The 25,964-nt window shown below is 45.4% G+C and overlaps 13 protein-coding genes across 13 annotated transcripts; 7 read left to right on the top strand and 6 right to left on the bottom strand. All coding sequences in view use genetic code 12, as the record gives it.

Moving 5' to 3' along the window:
* Nucleotides 1-1,244: 1,244 nt before the first annotated feature.
* Nucleotides 1,245-3,365, top strand: LODBEIA_P56740 (uncharacterized protein; the record flags this gene model as incomplete). Its single annotated transcript, XM_066976032.1, has 1 exon — nt 1,245-3,365. One exon carries the CDS (start codon nt 1,245-1,247, stop codon nt 3,363-3,365), a length of 2,121 nt encoding a protein of 706 aa, XP_066832612.1.
* Nucleotides 3,366-3,386: 21 nt separating this feature from the next.
* On the bottom strand, nt 3,387-6,017 carry LODBEIA_P56730 (uncharacterized protein; the record flags this gene model as incomplete). The annotated part of the gene is made up of 1 exon (XM_066976031.1): nt 3,387-6,017. The coding sequence occupies one exon, from the start codon at nt 6,015-6,017 to the stop codon at nt 3,387-3,389; it is 2,631 nt and encodes an 876-aa protein (XP_066832611.1).
* A 357-nt stretch (nt 6,018-6,374) lies between these two features.
* On the top strand, nt 6,375-6,760 carry LODBEIA_P56720 (uncharacterized protein; the record flags this gene model as incomplete). Its single annotated transcript, XM_066976030.1, has 2 exons — nt 6,375-6,417; nt 6,558-6,760. The coding sequence occupies 2 exons, from the start codon at nt 6,375-6,377 to the stop codon at nt 6,758-6,760; spliced, it is 246 nt and encodes an 81-aa protein (XP_066832610.1).
* Nucleotides 6,761-7,629: 869 nt separating this feature from the next.
* On the bottom strand, nt 7,630-8,949 carry LODBEIA_P56710 (uncharacterized protein; the record flags this gene model as incomplete). Its single annotated transcript, XM_066976029.1, has 1 exon — nt 7,630-8,949. The coding sequence occupies one exon, from the start codon at nt 8,947-8,949 to the stop codon at nt 7,630-7,632; it is 1,320 nt and encodes a 439-aa protein (XP_066832609.1).
* Nucleotides 8,950-9,117: 168 nt separating this feature from the next.
* On the bottom strand, nt 9,118-10,353 carry LODBEIA_P56700 (uncharacterized protein; the record flags this gene model as incomplete). Its single annotated transcript, XM_066976028.1, has 1 exon — nt 9,118-10,353. The coding sequence occupies one exon, from the start codon at nt 10,351-10,353 to the stop codon at nt 9,118-9,120; it is 1,236 nt and encodes a 411-aa protein (XP_066832608.1).
* Nucleotides 10,354-10,593: 240 nt separating this feature from the next.
* LODBEIA_P56690 (uncharacterized protein) lies at nt 10,594-11,658 on the bottom strand (the record flags this gene model as incomplete). The annotated part of the gene is made up of 1 exon (XM_066976026.1): nt 10,594-11,658. One exon carries the CDS (start codon nt 11,656-11,658, stop codon nt 10,594-10,596), a length of 1,065 nt encoding a protein of 354 aa, XP_066832607.1.
* A 307-nt stretch (nt 11,659-11,965) lies between these two features.
* On the top strand, nt 11,966-13,198 carry LODBEIA_P56680 (uncharacterized protein; the record flags this gene model as incomplete). Its single annotated transcript, XM_066976025.1, has 1 exon — nt 11,966-13,198. The coding sequence occupies one exon, from the start codon at nt 11,966-11,968 to the stop codon at nt 13,196-13,198; it is 1,233 nt and encodes a 410-aa protein (XP_066832606.1).
* A 224-nt stretch (nt 13,199-13,422) lies between these two features.
* LODBEIA_P56670 (mitochondrial 54S ribosomal protein mL46) lies at nt 13,423-14,277 on the bottom strand (the record flags this gene model as incomplete). Its single annotated transcript, XM_066976024.1, has 1 exon — nt 13,423-14,277. One exon carries the CDS (start codon nt 14,275-14,277, stop codon nt 13,423-13,425), a length of 855 nt encoding a protein of 284 aa, XP_066832605.1.
* A 750-nt stretch (nt 14,278-15,027) lies between these two features.
* Nucleotides 15,028-17,142, top strand: LODBEIA_P56660 (uncharacterized protein; the record flags this gene model as incomplete). The annotated part of the gene is made up of 1 exon (XM_066976023.1): nt 15,028-17,142. One exon carries the CDS (start codon nt 15,028-15,030, stop codon nt 17,140-17,142), a length of 2,115 nt encoding a protein of 704 aa, XP_066832604.1.
* A 198-nt stretch (nt 17,143-17,340) lies between these two features.
* Nucleotides 17,341-18,699, top strand: LODBEIA_P56650 (uncharacterized protein; the record flags this gene model as incomplete). Its single annotated transcript, XM_066976022.1, has 1 exon — nt 17,341-18,699. One exon carries the CDS (start codon nt 17,341-17,343, stop codon nt 18,697-18,699), a length of 1,359 nt encoding a protein of 452 aa, XP_066832603.1.
* Nucleotides 18,700-19,227: 528 nt separating this feature from the next.
* On the top strand, nt 19,228-21,630 carry LODBEIA_P56640 (uncharacterized protein; the record flags this gene model as incomplete). Its single annotated transcript, XM_066976021.1, has 1 exon — nt 19,228-21,630. One exon carries the CDS (start codon nt 19,228-19,230, stop codon nt 21,628-21,630), a length of 2,403 nt encoding a protein of 800 aa, XP_066832602.1.
* Nucleotides 21,631-21,742: 112 nt separating this feature from the next.
* Nucleotides 21,743-23,587, bottom strand: LODBEIA_P56630 (uncharacterized protein; the record flags this gene model as incomplete). The annotated part of the gene is made up of 1 exon (XM_066976020.1): nt 21,743-23,587. One exon carries the CDS (start codon nt 23,585-23,587, stop codon nt 21,743-21,745), a length of 1,845 nt encoding a protein of 614 aa, XP_066832601.1.
* A 614-nt stretch (nt 23,588-24,201) lies between these two features.
* On the top strand, nt 24,202-25,899 carry LODBEIA_P56620 (uncharacterized protein; the record flags this gene model as incomplete). The annotated part of the gene is made up of 1 exon (XM_066976019.1): nt 24,202-25,899. The coding sequence occupies one exon, from the start codon at nt 24,202-24,204 to the stop codon at nt 25,897-25,899; it is 1,698 nt and encodes a 565-aa protein (XP_066832600.1).
* Nucleotides 25,900-25,964: the final 65 nt, after the last annotated feature.

The raw sequence follows: 25,964 nt of genomic DNA, 5'->3' as shown, positions 1-25,964 counted from the left end.
GGTGTTGCTGGCTTTTTCGAAAGCAAACTTGACATTTCCTGACTTTGAAAGGCTGGAAGTGTGGATTATGTTGTGTCCCAGGGGGTGGTTCATGAGAGATGGCTTGTGTATGATGGACTGTTGGAAACATTGAGCCGCACCGACGTCCATTTTCGGCACATCTATTCTATCACCAAAGGTACTCGAAATACCCAAGTTATTGGGATTGGTCACGTGCTTGGAGCGGAGTTTAAACCGAACCGCTAAGTAGTCGTCCACTGTTCATTCAGCTAGTCCGGACATCCCCTCCAAATCAAGCAATCAATCAAACGCCGCCAAATACTTGTTATTGGGCGTTTTCCACTTCGGATACAAGTTACGAGACTCGGTGTGGGGGCATCTCGGCAGAGTCGTTTGTGCGCCGTGGGTAAAGAGAAACCGGCTCCAATCAAGAAACTACAAGCAAGGCAAAGAGAGAGAGTGTGTGTAGCAGTGGATTGAGATATCGGGCTCATGGCGCAAGGACAAACCGCATTTCGTTTGAGCCAATGGACCGACGTCCATAGGTCAACTTCTCTTTTTTTTTTACCGATTAGTAAAGATTAACTTTAGTTGGACGATTAGGATTGTAAAATGACAAATGGTTGGTCTTTGGGGGACTAAATCTACTGGTTTCCACCGATAGCTTTTTGCAGGGAGCTTGGAGGGCTGGAAAATTGTGCTTTCTCTACACTTGGTGTTGCTGGTGGCGGCTTTCTCGAGCAATACAGACAGCCGTCGGCTTGCATCCTAGAGACGCTTCTCTCGTGTCTTCTTATCGGCGTGCTTGAACTGTGCCACTGGACCTGGCCCCGTGTTCATAATTTATGGGCTCCTTTGGTTTGGTTTTTTTTTTGTTGTTTCAAAAACTACTTGCGAGTTTCGGCCTTAGGTTGAATCATCACGCGATCAGCCAATCATGTTGCTAGAAACTCTGCTTACGCTTGCCTGCCCCGGATATCAACCAGAGGGTACGCGTTTGCACGGGATATCCGTGATTGTTCATATAGACTGTAATACTGAGTACTGTACACACGGCTCTAATCCTGAGGTGGCATCCGCAGTTGATCCAAGCTCAAGGTATATAACTGTTTTACAACCCTAATCCTCGACCACCGCCACTAGCACAACCACCATTTGCAACTTCTGGATAGCTTACAAACGCCTACTATCCTTTCTCTCACACTTACTAAAAAGATCCCGTCGCTTTTTTTTTTGCCACAACCATGATCATGTCTCTAGAGTCGAAAAACCGTCTTCGATTGTTGATACCACGCCTGAATTCCAAGACAGACAAGGTCCTCAAAACATGCAAACGGTGCAGACAGCACAAGACCAAATGCGACGCTCACCATACCAACCCGTATCCATGCTCGCATTGCGTCAAGAAGAATTTGAACTGCACTTTGGAAATCATCAATAAACCCTTGGGCAGAGTCAGAACAGTTGACGATGTCGAGAAATTGGCATCGGAAGTGGAGGAATTAAGCCATCATTTGAGCAAAATCATCGAGCGCAAGACCCGGATTATCGACTCCTTGGTTCTTCGAGGGAAGCAGTTGCAAATCGAGTCCCAAGTTCGCCTTGCTAAAAAAAATTGTCCAGAAAAGAGGCGCAAGGTGGTGCAAGCCAGTACCCCTGCCGTTTCCGAGATTGAAACTTGTATCAGCACTCCCGAGAGCTTGCAATTGGACGATGAACCACCCCAGAAACAGAAGCAGCAGCTGGAGCCAATTTTACCCAGGAAAACGTTGCAGCTGGACTATTCCAAATTTACAATTGCAAGCAGTGGCACTACCGAGCCAGTGCTGCTATCTCACAAACAGGCACAATTTTATTTCACGAATTACGAACGCAATTTCAATTCTTCTTTACCCATTTTCCCCGACGACTTCTTCCATTCCACCAACCTTGTTGAATTTGCGCGCGAGAATGAACTTACATTTTGGTGTATCATCACCACTTCGCACTTGAACCAGTACGAGCAAGCTGAACAGTACAAGAAACTTGCAGACCACACCAAGTCGCTCGTTGTTGAGAAATGCTGGCTACAAACACCACGATCCGTCTATATCATTTCATCCTTGTTGATCTTGACCACATGGCCCTTGCCCAACCACAAGACTCAAATCTCGGACAATTTATGCGTCAAATATATAAGCTTGATGAAGTCGCTAAGCTTGCAATTTGGATTGCACAAGCTAGATTTCATCAATGAGTTTAGCCACAAGACCAAATTGAACTTGACCCAGGAAGTCAATGTCAACAAGAGAATCAGAGAACGCATCTACAAGTTCATCAACATCAACTCCAACTATTGGCTTATCAATCTCGGCTTGTCCAATAACAACTACAACGGATTCACCCAGGACTACATCATCAACAAATCGTGCAACATTGACATCTTTGACACCTCGATCCCATCAACCGACCAATATATAAACTCGCTTTTGAAAATCTCCATGATCCAATCGAAATTGAATGAAAACATGAATGCGTTGATTGGCGACGGGTTCACCGATGATGGGTTAACGCTATTGCCGCAGCAAATCACCACTTCAAGATTGATCAATTTCAACAGCTTTGAAATTGTCTTGGACGATTTGAACCGGATGCTCGCGACACACCGCGACTCTACCACCACTACCACCTCCTCCTCCACCAGCACAAATCAACAAGACTTGGAAAAATTGATTGAGATCTCCATTGCATATTCCAAATTGCAGCTCTTTGTCTATGCCATGTCCAGATCGGGCAACATATCAATCGCGGAGTACAAGATCTACGTGGCGAAACTATTGAATTGTTGCTTTGACATTGTCAAGATTGTCCAGTCGCAAAGTGATTATTTGAAATTGCCGATTTTCTTCAAGTTCCCCATTGAGCTCGCGTTGCTTTGTCTATTGCGATGTTTCAAATCGCCCATGTTGACTTGTCCCCAGGATTACCAAGTCGTCAAGAGTGCATTTAGGAAGTTGTACAGCATGGTGTTTCAACGTCCGAATTGGCAATTTGCCAATTCAAAATTACACAAGATTATTGAAAAGTTTACCTCGCTATCTAATCAGTTCATCATGCGCCGGCAATTGCTCGATGCAAAAGCAGAAGCAGAAGCAGAAACAGAAGAAGAAGAAAATAGTGATGCGGGATTCTTCCTAGTCACAAAGATGAAAAACTATCTAGTTTCAAGCTTGCAGTATGAGTTGATCTGGCTCGTGTACGAAAACGAATGCAGACCCGACATTGAAAAACTGTTGGACATTTCCGCTGAGGAGTGGTTAACTTTTGGAGTCCGCGACGTGCAACTACAACGGTATATTCTCTCAAATGATTCTATATGCTTGTAATATTACACACGTAATACTAATTTATTTCTTTCTATAATCTAGCCATTGAGATTTCAATTTCTTATCTGCGACATACGGTTTAGTCGCGATATACGCAATCAACAAAACAATGATCGTACCAACCAACTTTAACTTTTCAAATTTCTTACCGAGGAGATCAAAAGATGAACTAGGTTGGACAATGGTGCAGAATTGATTTTGGTCATTGTAAAAACACACCACGGCGGTACTTTCATACGCCGTGGGCCGGATCATGATCTTGCCCGCACTTGATTGACCCCCTTTTTCCTCGTCGTAATCTAATTTATACTTGTGGTTCAAAGTTTGGTAATTGTTTTTAGGGATCACTGGGTCGTATGGCATCAATCTGAAATCATCTTGATATTCCTTCGCTTGCATTTGGTGTTCAGGTCTACGTGAATTCAACACAAATTTAGGCAATTCGATCAAGTTGCCCGACTCGGTAAATGCAACTATCGATTTCAACGTGATGCCATGATTCGATTGCGTCGATGCAATCTCCAAGATCCGCTCAGGGTAAATGAACGACTTGGCGTAGATTTTAGCAATTGTGGAATTGGTTGTCTCGGGTGTGGGCAATTTGGAATTGAAAAGATCGATGGCGTTGATCCTTTGCTCGAGTCGCGGTTGGTATGTGAAAAAGGTGTAAACAAGCCAATTGTCATCCATAACAAGATTGATTGACTCGGGGTCTACGAGCTCTGCTGATGGATGCGCATATGTGTACAATAAATCACCCGAGATACCGTCGATGAGATACAATTTCAACCTCTCTTCAAATGTCAACACCGAGATGAGATTGGGGTTGAGGTACTTGTAAATAACAGACTTGTCATGCAAGGGGATCCCCACCGTTGAAACTTTCGAATTCAGCGGGATGCTTTCGACTTTGATAATCGGCTCATTTAAAAGATTGGACCAGGTCTCAATGGACTCTGTTGACCCTTTTGGTATCACATGTCCAGCAATTCTTCCCTCTTCGATTTTCTTCAAATACACATCTTCACTCAATGGTGCCAATAATTGGAAATTGGAGCCACATTCTATAGCAACATTCACGTCAAGCGGCATGACATCGACCGCATTTTTCACGGGCTTGGAGTCTATTTGAACACCAGTTTCAGGATCAATCAAGTGAATGCTGTTTGCGAATAACACAACCAAATAAGGTGCGTCGTTTTCGATAACTTGCTTGATGGTGATGAAATCTCCAATTTGGCCCGTCAACGGAACATCCCAAAAGACAGCGTCCTCGTGCGAATGCAAGGCAACAAGCGACTTGCGGTCTTCTTCATAAAAGACAACTAGCTTGTCGAAAGCTTCACTCACTTCATCCGAGTAGTACCAATCCTTGAAATGGACAACAAAGTGGCCCAATTCGCGCAAATGCCTGAGAGTGCGCTGGATCCAATGCGTAAACACCAACGCGCCATCGGTTTCCTTGGTGAAAAGCTCAACATCATCCTTGAGTTGTTTGGACTTTGGCTGGTCAATGAGAAGATATTGGTGGCTCCGTGATGACGCTTGAGATTTTGGCGAGGAGATAATCTTAATTCTTTCTCCGTCTAACAAACTCACTAATTCTCCAACAAGATCATCATTTAGGAAAAGCAAACCTAGTTTCTCGTTCTTCTCACCACCTGCCTCAACCAAAAACTCCAAGGGGAAATTCTCCCGCAACTTGAATTGAATCTTTTTGATGCTTTTTGCGTCATGGGTATACAAAAAGTCACTCATGTCATATACAATCCTGTTGAGATTGTTTGAAGCCACCAAAAATGCGTTGAAAGGAGTAGCAAATAGCTTGCAATTGGCAGCAGCCGGTAAATGGTGCACTTCATGAGCCCTCTTGGCAATGGAAATGATCTTTATTCCATCGGACAGCGTAGCGTACAAATACTCGCTGTTGATCACCGCCAAGTTGTTGTATTCGTTATTCTCGACCCTTTTGAAATTTTTTGCGCGCAGTTCATACTTGAAAATCTGGTCGTTTTCAGTAATGACCACGCCCGACTTGAACTCCTTGATCGACCCCAAGTTGACGTCTTTTTGAAGCTTGATCTCGCCCTCTGGCGAGAGAATGAGGAGTTTGTTGCAATTGACTATCACGTGGGTTGAGCCTCCAGCATAATCCAAGTCGACTCGCGAAACATCGGCATGAAGAACTAACGTCTTGTCCTTGTCCTTTTCCTTGTCATTACCGCCAAGATAGTGCAAATTGCTCGATGTGTCCAACACAAACAACTCTCCCAATTGACTAGCGTACAATTGCCGTGGCTGAAATTCAACCTCACGCAGGGCAATACTGCCCTGGTTGTCAGTCTCAAGAATCTCCGGCGTAGTTCCGCTCCACGCGTATACTCTATCACTGGTGAACAACAATTGGTGGTCTCTTGTCACCTCTGGGTTTAGTCTCCATCGTAAAACTCCGCTGTGTAAAGCATCTACACCTTGCAATTGACCCTTTTTGTTTGTTGCCACGACCAACTTGCCACCTAGTACGTGAATGTTGGATAACGGCGTCTGGTACAAGTAGTTTATGGACTCACTGGTGGAGAAGGCGTTTTCAACAAGCACCGAATTAACGACAGTCAACACGAGGGCCAATATCCCTAGCAACAGCAGTTTCATCTTCACGCCTTCTTCGACTGCCAATTTGTTGTTCTACTTGTGGTTTGTGAAGGTCTTTGGTTGTTGCAACAAAAGCGCCTGATCGAACCTACCGTGTGGGTCAATGTCGTCTTGTCGTGTCGTGTCTCGTGTCGTGTCGTGTCTTTTTTCATTTAATGTCGCGACATTAGGTGTCTCGAATATGCGACACTCAATTCCCGTCATTAACGCAAAGGGGGAGGCGGAGGAGGGAGGACTCCGCTAAGGGGGGGGTTGGTGATCTTTAGTCAATTGGTCATGATAAGTTTGCTCTTCTACGCATATTCCATACCTTCCGTCGCTCTATAGAACTTCAGCAAGAAAGGAACAAAAAAGAGAATGAACGGCCACGATTGGTTCTTAGTCTTTATCGGATTCTTCTGTACGTATAACAATACACATTCCCCAATCTCGGGTGTGTGTCTGTGTGTGTGTGTGTGGTATCTGCTGCCCTCGTGGATGGAGAGAAGGGGGCAGGGGGGCAGTAAAATGTAGAGCTCCAACTAACAAACTGCATGCCAGTCCCACCAATCCCAGTTGCGGTTAAAAGAGGTGTTTGTTCAGCAGATTTCTGGATCAACATCTTGCTTTGCCTTTTGGGTTTCTTCCCAGGCTTATTGCATTGCTACTATATCATATCAGTCTACCCTTATGATGAAGGGTACCAGCCTTTCGATGAAAGCAGACCTGGCAGAAGCTACGGCGCTGCGGAAACTTCGAACTGATTGAGTCCGTAAAGAAAACAACAACGACATTGCTCAATTCTAAACAGAAACAGCTTTTGAACTCTTTCATGGCGATTGGTTCCCATACCCCCCTCGCCCCAAAGGTGCTTTTCTCGGTGAAAAAAAAAAAAAAATAAAAGAGGGCAGAGATATTAATTGAAAAATTTACCAACCGATGCGATTTCTACTTTACTAACTTTTCTTTCTTTTCATCTACACAGAGATCAGGTTCAAAGAAGGTGTCTTTACATAGGTCCAAAGGAATAAACGAGATTTTTTGATTTTTTTTAAGGGAAAAAATTTGTTCACAATTCGTTCTGTACGCATAAACTTAAGTTGTTCGATACAAGAAGGTTTTCACCAACTTTGTCGTCAGACCCATCGCAACAATGTGTCAATATGCGGAGATTAAAATATATAACTACCGGATCAGATTCAGCTCGACTTGCAAGTCAATGTAATTTAACATCTACATGCCAACTTTATTTGCACTAGTTCTGGAGACAGTTTTTGTTTCCGCGTTAGCTTCTGCAAAGAGTCTTGGTAGTTTCGTTCTTCGATCCCATTTGAAATTGTTCTTTTCTCAAGTCTTTTTCACGGGGGAGGGTGACATCTGAGCTTGGTTCTACTGTGAGGCAGCAGCTGGATCTTCTCGTTTTGAGTTGATTTTTTCTTTTGTTGTTTACTCGTTGTGGGCTGGGATCAGTGCTATTCCTTCGAATGTGGGTTTTTGGCTTTGCTTGAGCAACGTAAGAAGAAAAGAGTTTCACCTCGACTTTGTTTTGACTGGGGTGGAACCATACACTGATCACGAACATTCCTTTTTTTTTTTTTTTTTTTTTATTGTTCCTCTTCATCTCCCATTTTGTTCAGGTAGAGGCTTTGGGCGGACCGCCACCGGTCTTCAACAACCACAACGCCTCAATAGCATAACTGCGCACCGAAAGATTCTTTGTCTTTTTCTCATCGGCAGCCTCTGTCAAAGAGTCGACGATTCTCAACTGATCAATCAAATCCCACATCATCTGTTCAAAATGCGTAACCATCTCTTTTAAATTCGCATCTTGTTCGGACTCGGGGATGGGCAAGATATTGTACTGATGCAAGCCGAGCTTATGCAATATCCTACCCAAGGTCTGTATGCTCAAACTCCGTTGACTGGCAACGACTGATCTGGAAAGATGAGCAAGTTCACTCAAGGTATAGCCTGCCAATTGCGGGTTCTCTGAATGATGGTGCAATCCAAGATAAGTTGGAATGCCCTTGTTTTTTCTTTCTTCTCCCTCTGTTTCTGTTTCTTCCTCATCATCTACGGTGATTTGGACCAAGTTTCCTTTGAAATCAAATCTCATATCCGAGATGCTTTCATAGGTTGTCGAGACTTGTGCAGCCACTGGCGTCGTCATCCACGAAAGCTTTTCCGTTTCCTTGGGCAAGTCAGGATAATACTTTTCATGCAACTTATCGAAAAACTGAGGGTCATCCAAGTCGATTTCCTCGGAGGTGGGCTTTGTGAAATGCACAGTGTTGTTCTGTTGTTCTCCTTCTTCGAGCTCATCCTCTCCAATTTGGTATCCATCGGGAGCAATCTCATCTTGCTTTTGTGGTTCAGCCTCAACAATCTCAGTTTTCGAGTCGTCAAATGTCACCTTCTTCTTCTCAGAGTCATGGGCAACATCTCCAAGAACTTGCGCAGCTTCATCTTTGTCCAAGTGCGAGATACTCCTCAAACCCTGATCAGTCTTTATTTCTCCAATCCACCCGTTATATCCCTCGGCATGTTCATGTTCGTGCCCGTGTTCGCGATGAGCAAATGGACTCGCCATCTCGTTCGCGGCCCCTTCTCTCGCCTTGGATCGCCGCAAGAGGCCCTCTAGAAGCTTGGGGTCGAATTGGTTCATAATGTCTTGTTGCTCGCGGACAATCTCATCATTGGACATACGCGCAAGCTTATCCGTATTCTCCTTATTGATCCGTTCCATCTCTGAACTGGAATCGTTGCCGGTGGGCTCAAAGCGCGGCGCAATGGCGGCTGTCAGTGGTGGCTTGGGTGAACTTTGTTGTTTATTTTGCTTCCATCTCGACACTTTCCGCTTTGACGGGTCGGGGAATCCACTGGTTGCATTAAGAGCGGTTGGAGCTAAGGGTGCCTCCGTCTCGTGTTCGACTATTTCGCCCACAAAGTCCATATAAATGTTGATGAATCAAAGAGTAACACTCTATATATATGGAATCGAAACAGATTGAAAAATACGGGGTATTTTTTTTTTCCTTTCTCTTTGCTCATCAAGAACTCCTAGGAAAAAGGTGAACTATAAAAGTAAAAGTAAAAGTAAAAGTACAATGCATTCTAATGTCTATACAGTCTCTTGTAACAGTTCCTTGTTTACTAAATAGCTCGGCAGATGACAGTCTCCCTTTGATATCCTGAGCTGAATCATCTCCAAGAATCGGGGGCTCAATTCCTCGGAATAATACTCCCACTGGGAGCTCATTGACTCAAGATAGCTGGCTCCCGCCTCGGCAAGATTCAGCCTCTTCATCATCATCGAGGTAGGCGGGGACCTCCACAAAAGCTCAACAAAGGGGACCAAAAGCACAACCACGCTCCTGGTAAACCTCGCTGTGGTGTAAAACGACTCCAGACGACCACGACTTCGGTTCCCGTTGAGCACCAAGTTGATCCAATTCCTTTTCCACCCCAAATCAAAAGGCAAATCGTTGACATCGAACCTCACAACAACTCGCGTCTCCCCATGCTCAACATTAACAAATCGAGCACCATTCTCCTGCCGTGGAAGCCGCGGCCTGATACAGCCCAATTTCGGCTCGCTCGGCTTGCTCAGTTCACCTCCTCCTCTCCTACTCTGCCAGTTCTGGTACCTTCTGCGCTGTTTCTTTGTCAAGTCATCCAATGTCGTCATGTTGAAACACACGTAAACCACATGCGACGCAACCAACGCTCCAATCATCAACAACCACAACCCGCACATGACGTACACCACAATGAAATTATGATTAATGACGCCTCGTCGACGAATGGAAGGGTGCGTGTACACCGCGGTCCAAACTAACATGGTGGCGAAAAACGTAAGGAGCCAAATGCAAAACTTGAAGAAATATAAGTAGTTTGTCAACCCCACCACGGTGCCAATCCATAGACAATAATGGTCGTATTTGAGCACATTGTACCCAACATGTTTTGAATAAAAAGTCCTCTCTAGCTTTATCGATTGCGTGTTGGAGTCGTAATAAGGATACCCCAGTTCATCACAAAAGAACAAATGGGGCACCGGCATGTATTGCGCGTGTGCCGACTCCAATTCATTGTGGATGTTGAAAGCGGGGAACTGCGGCGACTTGCCGGGCCCAACAGCAACGGTCAAGTACCAATAGACGAAAATGCAAACTTGGCTGAATCCATTGACTATCCACAACAAGATTGCCGAGGCGTGCGAGTGGTGCTGGTAGATTTCCTTGTAGCCTAGCGAGTAATTGCATGCAAAATTCAAATAGGCTAGTCCGAGAACGATGCCTGCTGGGATGATCAGCCTACGTAGCCACGATGCTGGACCTAAGTGAGCTTGGACCATGTATATTTACAGTATACATCAGATGTTGAGATCGTAACAAAAAGAGTCAATATCTCCGCCGGACTGTTTTTTTTTTAAATCTGTTTCTTTTGCACCCGAGAGAGTAAAATCCTTTCTATGTACCAAGAGATACACGGGTTTTTGCATCTACAGAAATACAGTCTGGAGCAAGCTTTCGGTAAGTTTTTGCAACAAACAGCTTCGGTATGTGGCTTTGTATCGTTTCAGCTTCAGCCTTTCTTAGTTTCTTCTCATGGGACCCTTTGTGGGAGCAGCACGTTTGGTCTCGATTTTTGAAATTGGCAACATCACAGTAAATGTGAGTCCGAAATCGCTGCTATAGGCCAAGGCGTTTTTGTTTGGAAACCAGCATATGCTGCTAAAAGTCATGTTCCCGCTTACGCTATTTTGAATCTCAAAGACCTTCTGCCCACTAGCTTTGTCATAGATGATAGCATTTGAGTCCTTATCGAAGGACGCGGCCACGTACGAACCGTCGTGATTGCAGTCCAACGAGGCGACTACCTCGTCCACGTCTGCAATCACACCCAGGTTTATCATCTTGGAACAGTCCCAAAGGCTAATGATACCTTCGCTCGCGCCAACCGCAAAGTAGTCGCCTCTTGGCGAGATGGCAATCGAGGTTGCCGAGGATCTGTGCCCCAAAAGCGTCGTCTTGGTTTTTATTTCCACTTCCCCATTGGGCAATGTGACCACTTGGTACACGGGCAAGGAGCCGTCGTGCAAGCCAATGACGAAAAACTCGTGTTCGTAATGGAACCATTTCAAGTCGTACGCGTGTTCGCTGAGCTTAAACTCCGCCATCAATTTGAAATTTTGATTCGGGGCATAGACAAACACGTTTGAGTCGCGGTCAATGGCGACTAGTAGTTCTCCATCAGCGGAATATCGCACCAACTTCAAATTCGTCGAGCTCGTCTTGATCATGTTCTCGGGTTTCCCCGTGGAAGCCTGCCATACTCGAATGTACTCGTCTCTGCCAACGGTGGCAAATGTGAATTCCGCGTTGGGATCCCAGGATATACTCTCCACTGCTCTTGAATGTGCATCCTCGATTATCGCTGGGTCAACCACTCTATCGTCAACTAGTTTCCACATTCGCAACGATTTGTCTGTTCTCGACGCGACTAGCCGTGTGCCGCACAAGTTGATTGAAATGGCTATGATCTCCGAAGACGCCGATGTTTGGCCTGGTAACGGCTTGTCTCGTATCACCTTTGGTGATAGATTCTTGAAAAAAGAAATCGCCGATTCAGTTGATGGCCCATTGGTACTTTGCGACATCCAGGAACAACAACTAAAAAAAAAAAAACAACGCCCTATATGTAGAAGTGCAAAGCTAAACTCACAAATATGTTTTATACGTGGCTTCCGTCAATTGTGGTGGTGAATGCCTCTTCCCCAGTCTTTCATAATGGCTGGCCGCTTAGATCCGTACAGATCTCGATGTTTCGCGGCGTTGGGTGGAAATGAAAAAAAAAAAAATCTTGATGCCACGCGCCCACACCAGTTGAAGCTAGAACCACGTAACATATTTTCCACATCTACGTTTCAGTCGATACCTCTCCCATCTGTCTGTCCTCCATTTTAGATGTCCTATCCTCGGCCAAAGTTGATATCGTTGGATGCGTTTGCCAAGACCGTCGAGGATGCCCGAATCAAAACAACGTCGGGAGGTATAATCACATTAGTCTGCTGCTTGGTGGCATTGATGTTGATACGAAACGAGTACATCGACTACACCACCATCGTGACCCTTCCTGAGTTGGTGGTTGATCGAGATATAAACAAGCAGTTGGACATCAACATGGATATTTCATTTTTGAACTTGCCCTGCGACTTGGTCTCGGTTGACTTGTTTGACGAGACCGGGGACTTGAAATTGGATGTCATCAATTCGGGATTGGAAAAATACAGGCTCGTGAAAAGGGACAGGAGACCGCCGTTGGAGATCTTGGACGACCAGCCCGCGTTGAAAAGAGACTTGTCTTTACTGGAAGTGTGCAAGGGGCTTGAAGAAAACCAGCAGGGCGAATGTGGATCGTGTTACGGGGCGTTGCCGCAGGATAAAAACCAATTCTGCTGCAACAGTTGTGCCGCAGTACGAAGAGCCTACGCGCAGGCTAATTGGCAATTTTTCGATGGAGAAAACATCGAGCAGTGCGAAAAGGAAGGCTACGTGCTGAAATTGCGGGAACGAATCAATGGCAAGGAAGGCTGCAGGGTCAAGGGAACTGCCAAGATCAACCGCGTCGCGGGCACCATGGATTTTGCTCCTGGGGCATCCATGACCAAAGACGGCCGCCATGTCCACGACTTGTCCTTGTACCAAAAATATGAAGATCTGTTCAACTTTGACCACATTATCCACCACTTGTCGTTTGGAAACACCCCCACATTCACCGCAAAAGGCGTATCGGAATCCATCGCACCCTTGGATGGACATCAATTCTTGGAGCACAAAAAGGCGCACATAAACAACTACTATTTGAAAATCGTATCAACCAGATTTGAAAGCTTGGATGGCAAGCACAAAGTCGATACCAACCAGTTTTCCGTCATTACGCACGATAGACCTTTAGCTGGTGGCAAGGATGATGATCACAAACACACGTTGCACGCGAGAGGCGGCGTACCCAGTGTCGCTTTTCATTTCGATATCTCGCCCCTCAAAATCATCAATCGCGAAAAATACGCAAAGACATGGTCGGGGTTTGTTTTGGGTGTAGTTAGCTCAATCGCTGGAGTGTTGATGGTGGGAGCTCTATTGGATAGAAGCGTTTTCGCCGCACAACAAGCCATGAAGGGCAAGAAAGATTTGTAGATAAATAAAATTTTAGTATACTAGAATGAATTTGAGAAAAATAGAAAAGAAAACCAAAAGTGAACACTACAATCGCCATGATGGGTTTCTAATGGTGGATATTTTTCACAACAAATGCTATTCTATTTACAATTACCAACAAAGTGAAAAAAAAAACCAACAAAGAAACCAAAAAAAAACAAAAAAAAAAAAGTGAAAAGTGAAAATGTGAAAATTTGTCGTCATTAAACATCGTTGAACAAATGCAGTACCCTTTCATAGTATTCCTTGGGTAGTGAGTCCTTCAATTCCTGCTTGGTGAGCCACTGGAACTTGATATCTTCCGATTGTGGCTCAAACACTCCCGATAGTATGTGCGATTTGATAAAGTATTCCCTCGACTTGGCGTCTCCTTCATGATGACATGGGGTCTTTGCCACATTGAAGTAGTTGATCGCGCTGCCTCCAATGCTTCGGAGCCCCTGTTCAGCCAACAAGTGTAGCGGGATCAATTCTCCCGGCTGCTCTTTAAATGATGGTAGCTTCCAGCTTGTTTCACCCTTGCGCTGCACAGCCAAGAAAAGAGTCCGACTCAATTGTCTCTCCAACGACGTGGTGTCGTTCAAACGGTCAGCCTCGGTGGTTCTCGAGTTTGGCACAATCTTCTTTGTCAATTCACTCTCCTTCTGCTCGCTTTGGTCAATGCCAACCAACTCGTCTTCTTCTTTATACGTCTTTGGCGCCCTTATGTATTCCCGGAAACGTCTATCTCTCAGGTGTCTAAGATCGGGCCTTCCGCGCGGAAACAAGACTTTTCTGTCGTCACTCACGGGGTTTTTGTTGATCACCTTGTATCTCTGTTCGGCCAAGGTGCCGGTTTTAAAGTAAAACCACTTGGGAAAAGTCCACATGAGCCTTCTCCATAGCTCCAGCTGGTACTTGTAGAATTGCGTCTCAAAAGCCGATGCTTCATGCGTGATGACCGGTGGACGCGACAAGATCAACGTCAGCGAAATGGTGGGCGTTGCCGACTCAGCGGCTGCGTGACTCGAGTAGAGTCTCACGATCCTACTAAGAAGAGGTCCATTCTTGACCATCATCCTTCAATCCTCCTCTTTTTTTTTGCCTGCTTGACAAGCTCCTAGAATCACCGACTCGAACTGGGTTTTTACAATCGCCGCTTCTGGGTTTAATGTGCAAGTTGAAAATTTTTTGGCCCGGACTAGAGAGCTACCATCCCGGCCAGAGTAGGGTGAAATCGTGTACCTTTGCCAAATTTCGCCCCCCCCCTTCCTTCCTCGTTTCACGACGGGTGGCCAATCAAGAGGAGGAAAGAAAAAAAACTGACAGCACATACCATCCACCATCATCAAACCTCCCCCTCCAGCCTCTTTTTATGTTGTTTTTATTTGCTCCAGCAAGAGTTTTCACTTGAGATAACCACGTCAACATCGAAACTTCAGTCTTAACAAGTACTCAACAGAGGTATTAGTAAGTCAAAAAAGTAGTAATTTTTAAGAAAACAAAAACCCAGAGAGGTGTTGCCAATCAGGTGTTAAACAGTAAGCCAACATCAAAAAAACAAAAACGAAACGAAACAAAACATTTTGATTGTTTTAGATATATAGCCTCGAGAGGGTGGGATTTCAACGTTGTTTTGCTTGAAAAAAAGGGATTAAAAAAATTCCGGAAACTGTACATTCACGAAATCATCTTCTTTATCGAGTAGCGTATTTTTTGTTTTAAAATCGGGTCTGCTTCGTAATAGAGATAGTAAAAATCACAATCACATACATATCTATAAAAAAAAAAGAGGTGTTTGGAAGAGAAAGATAATCAGGTAATATAGTATGTCCATGAAGAAGTTTGAGTCTATCCTCAAGGAATTGCCAGGTTTGCCACCGCCGGGTGTTTCAGGTAATCGAATCAAAGCCCTTGTGGAGATCGCGCTCACCGATTTCGATAAGGATAAGGAAAGTAAAGTTATTGCTGCTCTTTATTCTAGTTGTAAAGCTTCACCAACTGCAAATAAATTGGGCACCTTGTATGTCGTGGACGCTATTGCCAGAAGGTATAAGGATGAGGCGCTCGCCCGGGGTCAAGTAGTTGACGCTGCTGCCGAGGAAGGGACGTTTGCGTCTGCTGTGTACAAGATTGGTGAGTTGATCGAAAGCATACTAGATGATACCATGGAGTATCAGATCAACCCATCAATCAGGTTAAAGATCCTGAAGTTGGTTGACATTTGGGAAAAACACCAGACTTTTGAGCTGGAGACTATTAAGAGTATGAAGGAAAAATACTTCAAGTCGACCACCCCGCCGGGAAGTCCGCCAAAGACAAGTGTTGAGCCAACAAAGCCCACTGCTGAGGGCAATGACTCCTCGAGCATCTTACTGGCGTTGACATCATTGGCTCAAGGCGGTGCCGCATACAAATCTGACTCGTCAGGGTCCTCGAGCACAGTCAACTCTGGCAGCAACGGCGACGCTTCGAATATCTTGTCGCAGTTGTCCGCTTTGGCTGGTGTATCTGCTAACCAGCCGGCACCTAATCCTGCTATTTCCACCCCTTCTGATAGTGAATCTGTTCTCAACATGTTGAATCTGATGCTGAACAACAACAACAGCAGCGGCGCGGGCCATGCAAGACCACCACCGGAGGCTGCTTACAACTCTAGAATGAGTCTGAGAGACCAAGAGGGTTTCCACAAGAGATCGAGATCCAGATCGCCGTTGAGAGGCATGCGCTCACCTCCAGCTGCTGGTGCCGGTGCCGCCAAATCGCCCCCAGGAGCATCCTCGGTTTTCGCTCTTCAACAAAATTTGCAGCATCTCAAACAACAACAACAACAGCAGCAGCAGCAACAGCAGCAGCAGCAACAACAACAACAACAACAACAACATGGTGGTGGTGGGGGTCACGGTGGTAGCGGCCACCAAAGTTACCGTTCACCGGTGCAATCCTTTCAACAACCTGCACATCACATGTCCCAACAACAGCTTTACCAGAATTCAAGGAATCAACTGGGCAACGACGCTGGCTTTGTACGTCCGTCGGAGATGGGAGGCGAGATGAATCTACCAGGAACTCCTCACTATAGACCAAGAAATGTTGGTTTTGATCCTTCAATTCCTCAGGGCTCCATCAGAGTCTTTTCGAGAACTTTGTTTTTAGGCGGAGTTCCAAGAAACATGAACGAACGAGCAATTGCTCAGGCATTGAGTGCTTTCGGAGAAGTACAATCGGTGATTCTCAACAACGACAAGAAAATAGCCTTTGTCAAGGTGTATTCGAGAAAAGAGGCTGAACAAGTTGTAACCTCTTTCAACCGAGATAACGCGTTGCCCTTGCGGGTTCGTTGGGGTGTTGGCTTTGGGCCAAGAGACTGCTGCAACTATCAAAACGGAGTCTCGATCATCCCCATTGATCGTCTAACCGAGGCAGATCGAAAATGGTTTGTCCAGGCGCAATGGGGTGGTTCCGGTGGCCAGCCCATGGCCAGCGGTATGGTTGTAGATGAACCCGATATCGAAGTTGGAGGTGGATTATCGTCGAAGGCCATGTCGAAAAAGATGCCCACAAACTCGGCAAGAAACGGACCAAAATCCAACAGGCCTGGAGAGCCAGATGACGCTTTTGTGAAAACCACCATGATGCCAGGAGGAGTACAGATGCACCATGGTGAGCAGCCGCAGTTTAATACTTATCAGCAATCGTCAGTTAACCCGTTGCAGAACTTGTTTGGAGATAATACTCACCAGCAAACCATGTCTCAGTATGCCCAACCACAGCAACAACAACAACAAGCTGCATATGGTGGCTTGCCTCAGCTCCCAGTTGGATTACCACAAGTACCACAATTTCAAGGTATGCCCAACCCAGCTCAGTTTACACCCGAGATGGCGCAGTTTTTCATGCAAGCCATGCAGCAGCAGCAACAACAACAACACCCACCTCAATAGTATCTTAAAAAAAAAGAAAGCATAGCATGAGACAGAGAGATGTATAATAGTTTGCATTATTCAATGCCATGTATTTTAGTAGTAGGTTTTGAAAAAAAGACGCGTAGTGGAAAAAAAAGGACTACCCTTTAAATTTTGATAACTCTATCAGTTCACACAACGGCTCGCAAGATACAACAGCAACAGCAGACGTCGCTTATGAAGAAGGACTTTTCAAATTTGACTTATCATTCACGTCGAGCGCCGTCAGATGTACGAAACAATCCCCTAATAACTCATTCGGAAACGTGCGTCATCACTAAGCCCAGGAAAGCAGAAGCAAGAGCAGAAGAAATAGAACTAGAAGGAGGAGAAGCAGAAGCAAGAGCAGAAGAAATAGAACTAGAAGGAGGAGAAGGAGAAGGAGGATCGCCTACAAAGAGAATGTTCTCGAACCCTGCCAAACAGTACATCAGGAAAACCAAGATGAACAAATCACGTATTTGCGTTCATTCAGACAAGGACGGGTACCAGCTGAGTCTGCGGTGGAATTCTGAACCGCCCGAGCTGCCTTTTGATGGGCTCGCTCGCACCCTCGACGATTTCCCCACAGCAAACGAGGTGGACGGAGTCAATGACCCTTGCAAGCGCTTGGGTATCATCGATATCAAAAAGATGACGACTCCGAGTCTCCCAAAACAGAATTTGAAGCTGCAGCTGTCGCTCGATTTGAGTGCAACTCACAGGGTCCACACAGCGTTTGAAAAGGGCACCCTGGATGATGACCCCTTTATGGATAACCACGAGCAGCAAGACGAGCAGCAAGACGAGCAGCAAGACGCGCGATACGCGCCGGGTAATTTCCAAATAACCGAGTTTGGAGACCAGGAGACGATTAAGAGGAAATATAAAAATCAAAAGATACCAAAGCCCATCACTTCGCGCAAGCAATTGCTCTTGAAAGCAGCGAAATATTTCGATGTGGTTCAAGATATTCTTCGCGGGAAAATCGAATCAACCTACTACAAACAGGCCAAGGCCCAATGTGTAGAATCGTCTCATGAGACCATGTCGACTTTGGAAATGGCCAGGGTTGATTGGAAGCAATACTACGCCGGCTACTATGGCTCAGAAAGGCAATCCGTGATTGGGCACTATGTGAGCGAGTTGTTTTATAAGAAATTGGCCAAGACTGCAAAATACAACAAAACGGTGAGTTACTGGAACATTACCAATTTCGCTATCCAGGTGCTAGCTACTGAAGTGATTATTCGTATGATTATGGAAGATATGAATTGTGGACTCGACAAAGCTAAAAAAGTGTGTCGCGAGACTGTGGACTATGGAGCCGTTATTGCCAACGCCACGGAGTTGGTCGATGATGTGTCGAGTCTAGACATTGTCTATCATCTGCCCAGGGACAGTGAGATCAAGGAAGAAGAGGAGGAAGAAAAACACGGCGACAGCCAAAAGAGTTTGTCGGAGTTTGTAGACTCTGCTGAAACTGAGCAAAGAGCTGCTAAGCGGAGGCGAGCCGGGAACGATGTTTTTGAAAAGCTAACTAGCCTTGATCTATGAAAAAGACTTTCGTGAAGACGTTGTTTGATATCTCTCTCCCTCTCTCCTTTCTCTTGGACCCTGAAACATCAAAGAAAAGAAAAATACACCAATTGCAGTGCCCTTGGCTACGGCTCATATGTGGTCGAGATTATCAAGAGTTGACGGTATTTTGATTTAACCGCCACTCATCCCATGTCTAACCGACTCCGATGTGAGCCCAAATCTTCATGTGGGAAAAAAATAAACACCCATATACCCCCAACCATCTCAAGATCCATGTCTTCTGGTGGATTGAATCACCAACGCACGGATTTGCAATTTCTACCACCACCTCCGGCCCCACGCATTCTCTCTTACACGCAATCTGGCAACCGCGCACCTTGAAATAATTGACCACCATTCCCATCGCCAATCTGGTTGACTTTTCACTTCTCAATTCACTCAGAAAAGGGTTTGTTTTCCAAAGTGTGCAACTTTCAAACCAGCATCAGGCTAGTCCTGTTTGGACAATTCTTACTAAAACGTCCCTTGCATACATCTCGCGTTATGGCGATCGATAAGATTTTTGTCAAAGATATCTCGGCCATTGCAATCACCGGTAAAGACGCGTGGAATCGGCCTTCTCCACAACCAATCAACGTTTCCGTGTCGCTAAACACCGATTTCCACGAGGCATCAGTCACGGATAATTTGAAATACAGTATTAATTATGCCGTGTTGACGAGGAAAATCTCTGATTATTTGAGGTCGCACGAGCACAAGAATTTCAAGTCCTTGGGCAACATTGCAGAAGCTGTGAGCGCAATTGCCCTCGATGAAAAAAACGGCGGAGGTGAAACTGCCGAGGTTGTTGTGAATAGCCCCAAATCGGAGATCCGGGCTGAAAGTGTCGAGTATCGACTTGTTCGGTCTAAGCTGAGCAATGAGGCTCAGAGCAGCAGCGACGTGTACAAGATCAACAAGTTGAGACTCTTGGCAATCATTGGGGTATTCACTTTTGAACGTCTTCAAAAGCAGATTGTGGATCTTGACCTTGCGTTCAAAATCGCCAAGGATGACCCCAGCTTGGACTTCCACACAATCACGGCCGACATTGTCAACTTTGTTGAAACTTCCAATTTCAAAACAGTGGAGGCATTGGTGTTTAAAATTGGCCAATTGGCTTTTCAGAAATACGGCAAATTTGGGATTGAGTCGTTGGATGTCACCGTTGCCAAACCAAACGCATTCAGCCATGTTGAAGGCGTCGGTGTGAGTTCCACAATGAAGGCTTCTAATTTCGCTAATCTTCCGCCAATAGTTGTTGGGAGCGGAGATGAAGCCGATTCTTCTCAAAAACAATTCAATATGCCCGTGGAAAGTGACGGTGTAGAGAACTACAATGGGCCTCACACCGCTTTCATTGCTGTGGGTTCAAATACGGGAGATCAAGTAGCAAACATTTCCAAGGCATTGGATTTGCTCAAGAGGTACAATATTGAGGTTGAATCAACGTCTTCTTTGTACGTTTCCAAGCCAATGTACCACTTGGAACAGCCAGATTTCATAAATGGAGTAGTTAAAGTTAAATTCTCGGACCACTCGCCTGCCCAATTGCTCAAATTCTTAAAGGAAATCGAGTATGTGCATATGCTGAGAGAAAAGGAGTTTGACAATGGACCAAGGTCCATTGATTTGGACATTGTCGTCTACGATAACGTGGTCATCAACACCGAGGACTTGACTATCCCCCACAAGTCGGTATTGGAAAGGACATTTGTGCTTCAGCCTTTATGCGAATTGGTGCCTCCCGACCAAACCCATCCAATTAGTGCAGAGACTTTCCATAGTCATTTGGAACAGCTCTTGGGTAATTCCCCCGATCAAAGCGTCCAGGAGGATTCCAAGCTATTACAAATTGTGCCTGTTGCCAAGCGAGACCCCAAATCCAACATTTTGAAATTTGATCAAATTGACTTCCAGTCGCCGACTCTCGTGATGGGTATCTTGAACATGACCCCAGACTCGTTCAGTGATGGTGGCAAGTTTCTTGGTCAAAAATTGGAGCAACTTGTTGAGGAGGCTGCACAAATGGCAAGGAACGGTGCGCAAATAATAGACATCGGTGGAGTTTCTACACGTCCCGGCAGCGTTGAACCTTCCGAGGAGGAGGAGTTGGAGCGAGTTTTGCCCTTGGTCAAGGCAATCAGAGCCTCTGGTGATGCAGAGTTAGCCCAGTGCTTGATTTCTGTTGACACCTATAGAGCCACAGTAGCTGAGCAGTGCTTAGAAGCTGGCGCAGACATTATCAACGATATATCAATGGGGCTTTACGATGAGCGCATATTTGACGTGGTTGCAAAATACGGTTGCCCGTACATTATGAACCATACGCGAGGGACACTGCAGACCATGTCCAAATTGACCAAGTACGAAGCCAACGAGAATGACGACATTGTTGAATTCGTCGTTGATCCAACGAATGTCGATAAGAAGGATGTGTCACCCACGACGCCTCATCTCAACAATATGCTAAATGGGGTGTCTCGAGAACTCTCTGTGCAGATACTCAAGAGCTTTAAACATGGGGTGAGGAAATGGCAGATTATACTCGACCCGGGAGTCGGATTCGCCAAGAATATGGAGCAAAATATAGCCATCGTGAGAAACGCTTCCATTTTCAAACAATATTCTATCCAAGTCAACCAAAGAGTCAAAGATTCGCCCGACTTGGCCGATAGCAAGTACCTCAGCTTCAACGGCATGAGTGTTTTGGTCGGCACCTCGAGAAAGAGATTTTTGGGCACGATAACTGGCAAGACCGAAAACGCAACCGATCGCATGATGGCTACAGCAGCAACGGTGACCTCGTGCATTGAGCAGCATGTTGACATTGTTCGAGTCCACGACGTTCCCCAAATGAAAGACGTTGTATTGACGAGTGATGCAATTTATAAAAACCTTTATTAGATACCTGATATAAACCGTTCCTTGAACAAAAAAAAAAAATAAAAAAATAAAAGAAAATACTAGATGATTGGAAGCTACTTTCTAATTCATCTTGGCCTAAGCTGGCCTGATGTTAGTCCTTCTTTTTGGCTTGAAACTTTTTCTTTACTTTGTTGCTAATGCTTTTATTCCACAACATGCCGCTCATGATTGGTCGATGGAAACCGTAGACATCGTGGATGTTCCCATCATCCACGTGAGAAATTACCAAGCTGTTTCTTTCTTCTGGTGTCATCTCCGTCAAATCCTTGCGTCTATTGTTGGAGTTTAATTTTTCCCTTTGTTTGGAAACAAAGCTGCGACATCTGTCTATTTCGTCCTGCGATAATGAGCCAAACCCATAGCCTCCAATCTTTTTGAAACAATGGTCCACCACCAAGTTCGGATCCAACAAGTTTTTGGGGAAATTCTGCATTAGCTGAAATAGTTCAATTTGCTCACTTTCATCGGTACCGTGGCTTCGTCTCGACTGGAACTCCGGCGAGTCAACACATAGTTGGAAAATAGTCAATGATATTCTAAAAATTGTTTTTGAGCCTTCGTACCACAAGATATCCCACACCCGCAACGTAGTTTCAATGGGAAAAACTCCCACAAAGACCGACATGAACCAGGAAGAAGTCACTAGCGTCAACGGCGGGAGCCTGCTGAGCATCTTGTCCTCCAGAAGCTTTTCGCCTTCAAACGTTGTCCCGAGTATACCCCACAAGTGCGGAATGTACTCCTTTACGCAGAGCATTAGCACACCTTGGTCGGTATGGACACCTTCCAAGTTTGCCGCATGGACTTTTGGAATGATACGCTCGGTCAAAATCACCAACATCCAAAATGCACGCTCTTCGCTCATGAAGAGCAACAATAACCCGGCCAAGAAATTGAGAGACTGGCAGTAGCCAATCTGCGGTTGGTAGTGAGCAAACGCAACCAATAGTCGACGTAGACACTTGATGAGGAGTGTCTCCTCGTTGCTCGAAGTTGCTCCAGGGATGTTGTTGCTGCTGCTGCTGCTTGGACTGCCGCCGCCACCAGCGCTCAAGGACGCGTTAAAGTAGATATTGTCTGGAAAAGTCCGAAAAAGATCACGTTCAATCACCTCGGTGTCTTTGTTCTTTATATTGGCCGTGTCCCGGACGACTTGGTCATAGAGTCCTTCGTGTTTGCTGAGTCTTTCATACCCACCCGCGTAAAAGAACCACGCGTTGCCTCTCCACTCTGCCGGTATGCCTCGTCTAACCATTTTCTTCACCTTGTCGGATCTGGGAGGGAAACGAGTGGGAATGTCCTCCACGGACTTTACCGAACTAGCCGGCGTTTGCGGGTGTCCAAGTTTCAAACCCAACCCATGGCTCTTCATCAAGATTTCCCATTTCTTCTTCCTTCGAAGCGAGTAGTCGGAGTATTCCTTGAACCATCGATCGTATTGAGGCGCGGTGATCTTGCTTAGCGTCGACACTTTCTTGAAGCCATATCTATCCACGTTTGAGTTCAACACTTCGCGCTCGACGCTGGCAGTGGTGGGCTTAACGTACATGATACTGCTGGGTCGCTCCAGATACGAGTTTCCACCAATGAGCGTCGAGTTGGACCGATCATAAGCCGCCACAGGGCTAGCGCCGACACTTTCGTTGCTGCTCAAGATTTGCAACTCGTCCAAGCTCTGAGCCAAGTTACTGTCTATTTCGTCATCGTCTAGCTTGCCGACATTCGCGCTGGGCGAGTCGCCAGTTGCTCTAGACGGGCTCTCGGCGCAATAGATGTCAAGCAACGAAATGCTCCTAGAGTAAGTCGACCCGTTGCGCTGGTGGCCATGGAGATTCCTCGATTGCACTTTCAAATGCTGGCTTCCTCTATTATATTCCGCGTCATCTTCGTCTTTGTATGACCGGCTGTACTTTGTCGAGTTGCGTGCTGTGGTCATAATACGGAAGGGGAGGACAAATATCGGGGCAAATCTGAAATTGCAAGTGGTTATCCTTATAAAAGTAGTAGATATTAAGGACGCAGCAACAGCAGCTCCATCGGTATATGATCCAGTGCAAAATCAGAACAAAAAAAAAATCTATCAGTTGGTTTTGAAGGCCGGTGGAAAAGGGTTGGATCTATGCTCAGCCTATGCTGGATCTATGAGCCGTATATATATGTGGATATCTATGTTGTGTATGTATATAATTCGGGTTGATTTGGCAAAAGTTGTAGGAGATCCAACTCTTGCTGTTGGTTTCATGATGGGATATTTTCATCATCAGGCCAAATTGGACAAAAGAGCGAAAGAACCACCGGAGTTATCATTCCATTGTTTTACAAGCACATTGACGTATCCAAAGCTAACCAGGCATACCGATATATCATCATACCCGCTAGATACGTAGATGCAATCTGTGCTATACATGGCAGCATCAATAGCAGCAGCAACAGCAGTAAAAGCATCCGAAACAGCAGCGCTAGACACGAATTCGAAGTCGGACTCATCACACTATTTTCAAGAAGACAGGAGAAATCCCCCCTTAAACGGACTCCATCACGCAGTAGGAAATGATCTATTGGAAGAATACTTGGGCCAGCGGTGAGGCTTATCCCTCGTGTCAGGAAATCCTTTTAAACGAAGGTATGATTGTCTCGCACGTGTTTGACTGGCCCGTGCAGTACATTTCGCAAGCTGTTTACCAGCAAAACTGCTATCAGAGCTCCATCCCCGTGTTCAACACCAACGTTGGCTTGGTGATTGAAAAATTCAGTGAGCCTCTTCCAGTGGTGGCCCTGTCGTGGGAAGACTACACCCAGAATAACTCGAGAGGCTCCTTCAGCTACAGTGTTGTGTCGATCGTGTACGCTATATCAGTGCTGGCGGTGATAACTTGGTTCTTGACCATCTTTGTGTTGACAAACTACACCATCAAGCCTTCTTGGCTCTTAAAAGGGTCGACCTTGCTCTCCTCGGTCTACATTCTTTTGGTGGTGATCAAGTCGATCATCACCTTGCACGAGCAACAGCGAGAAGGATACTTGCACGGGGCCAAGCTTTTGAATGACGTCAACAGAAACAATGCCGTTAATATAATGGACTTGATTGTGGTTTTCCTTCTTCAAATCAACCAAGTGCAAATCATTATGCGATTGTTTCAAAGACAAAAGGATAAACGGCTCACCTTCTACATCGGTATCATTGCTACGCTAATGTCTCAGATCATATGGAGCATCTCCCTGTTTCATACATTTGCCACGGAGAATGAAGCAGGCGACATCCTACCGGCGTTTATCTACTTGGTGCGAATCGCAATGGCTTTATGTTACGCGGCCATAATAACCGTTTATTTCATCAGTAAGATTAAACTAATCATTGCAAACAGAAGAATATGGCTTTTGACTTTGCTCACCTTGATTTTGATCTACAGCCCGGTGGCCTTTTTTATTGCCGACGTGTCGAATGCATTCATTTATGAATTATCTGAGATATTTTCAGTTGTCAATTACGTTATTGGCGTGGTAATCCCTTGGGAATGGTGCAACAAGTTTAATCTTATCATGAAGGCAAAGGAAAAAGAAGGGGTATTGGGAAGAAGATTTTACGAGGATGAATCTTATGAGTTGGACAGATTTGAGCTCTTTGTAGAAGAGCAAGCTCCAAGTGACGAGAATGACGATGATGATGATAACGAAAATAACGAAAATAACGACAACAACAATGGAAACCAGCACGAAGGTCCACTGCGTGGGGTTGGAAATACAGATGATGCTAACCCCCATAACACCGCAAGAAGAGATGACGCTGGTGTTGAACGTCCCAGACTGGGCGGTAGACGTTCAGCACAAAGGTTGAGCAACTCGCAACTGAAGCTGCCGCATTCTCAAGAAAAGACTGCAAAAGAGCCCAACTTGTCTCAAAAGGTCTTGAATGCGATACACGTCTCTAAACACAAGTTCATATCATTAACAGACCACATAATAGCAGCTGGTTTTGCCATTCCGCGGTCCGTTAGTGTGCCCAGTAATCTGTCGGGACCACAAACAAACGAACAACTACTTCAGCGCCAAGAGCCACGGCAACTTGAACCTGAGGCAAGCAACATTAACAAAAAGAACTCGTACACCACGCATATGTTCAACACCAACTCCGGTACAGGCTCAAGCGAAACCAATACTGTATCAAATAGCAACCGAAGAAGGAATATTTACATGTACGCTAGAAAAGAAGTTATCCTCGACGTATCAAGCGACGACGAACATGAATAATTATGGAAAATGAAAAAGAATAGAAAAAAAAAAAAGACAAAAAAACAAAATATACGATGGTTTAA

Source organism: Lodderomyces beijingensis (assembly GCF_963989305.1).
Source record: "Lodderomyces beijingensis strain CBS 14171 genome assembly, chromosome: 7".
In the NCBI taxonomy this organism is placed as follows: Eukaryota; Fungi; Ascomycota; class Pichiomycetes; order Serinales; family Debaryomycetaceae; genus Lodderomyces; species Lodderomyces beijingensis.
This window is presented reverse-complemented; position numbering and strand designations above follow the sequence as displayed.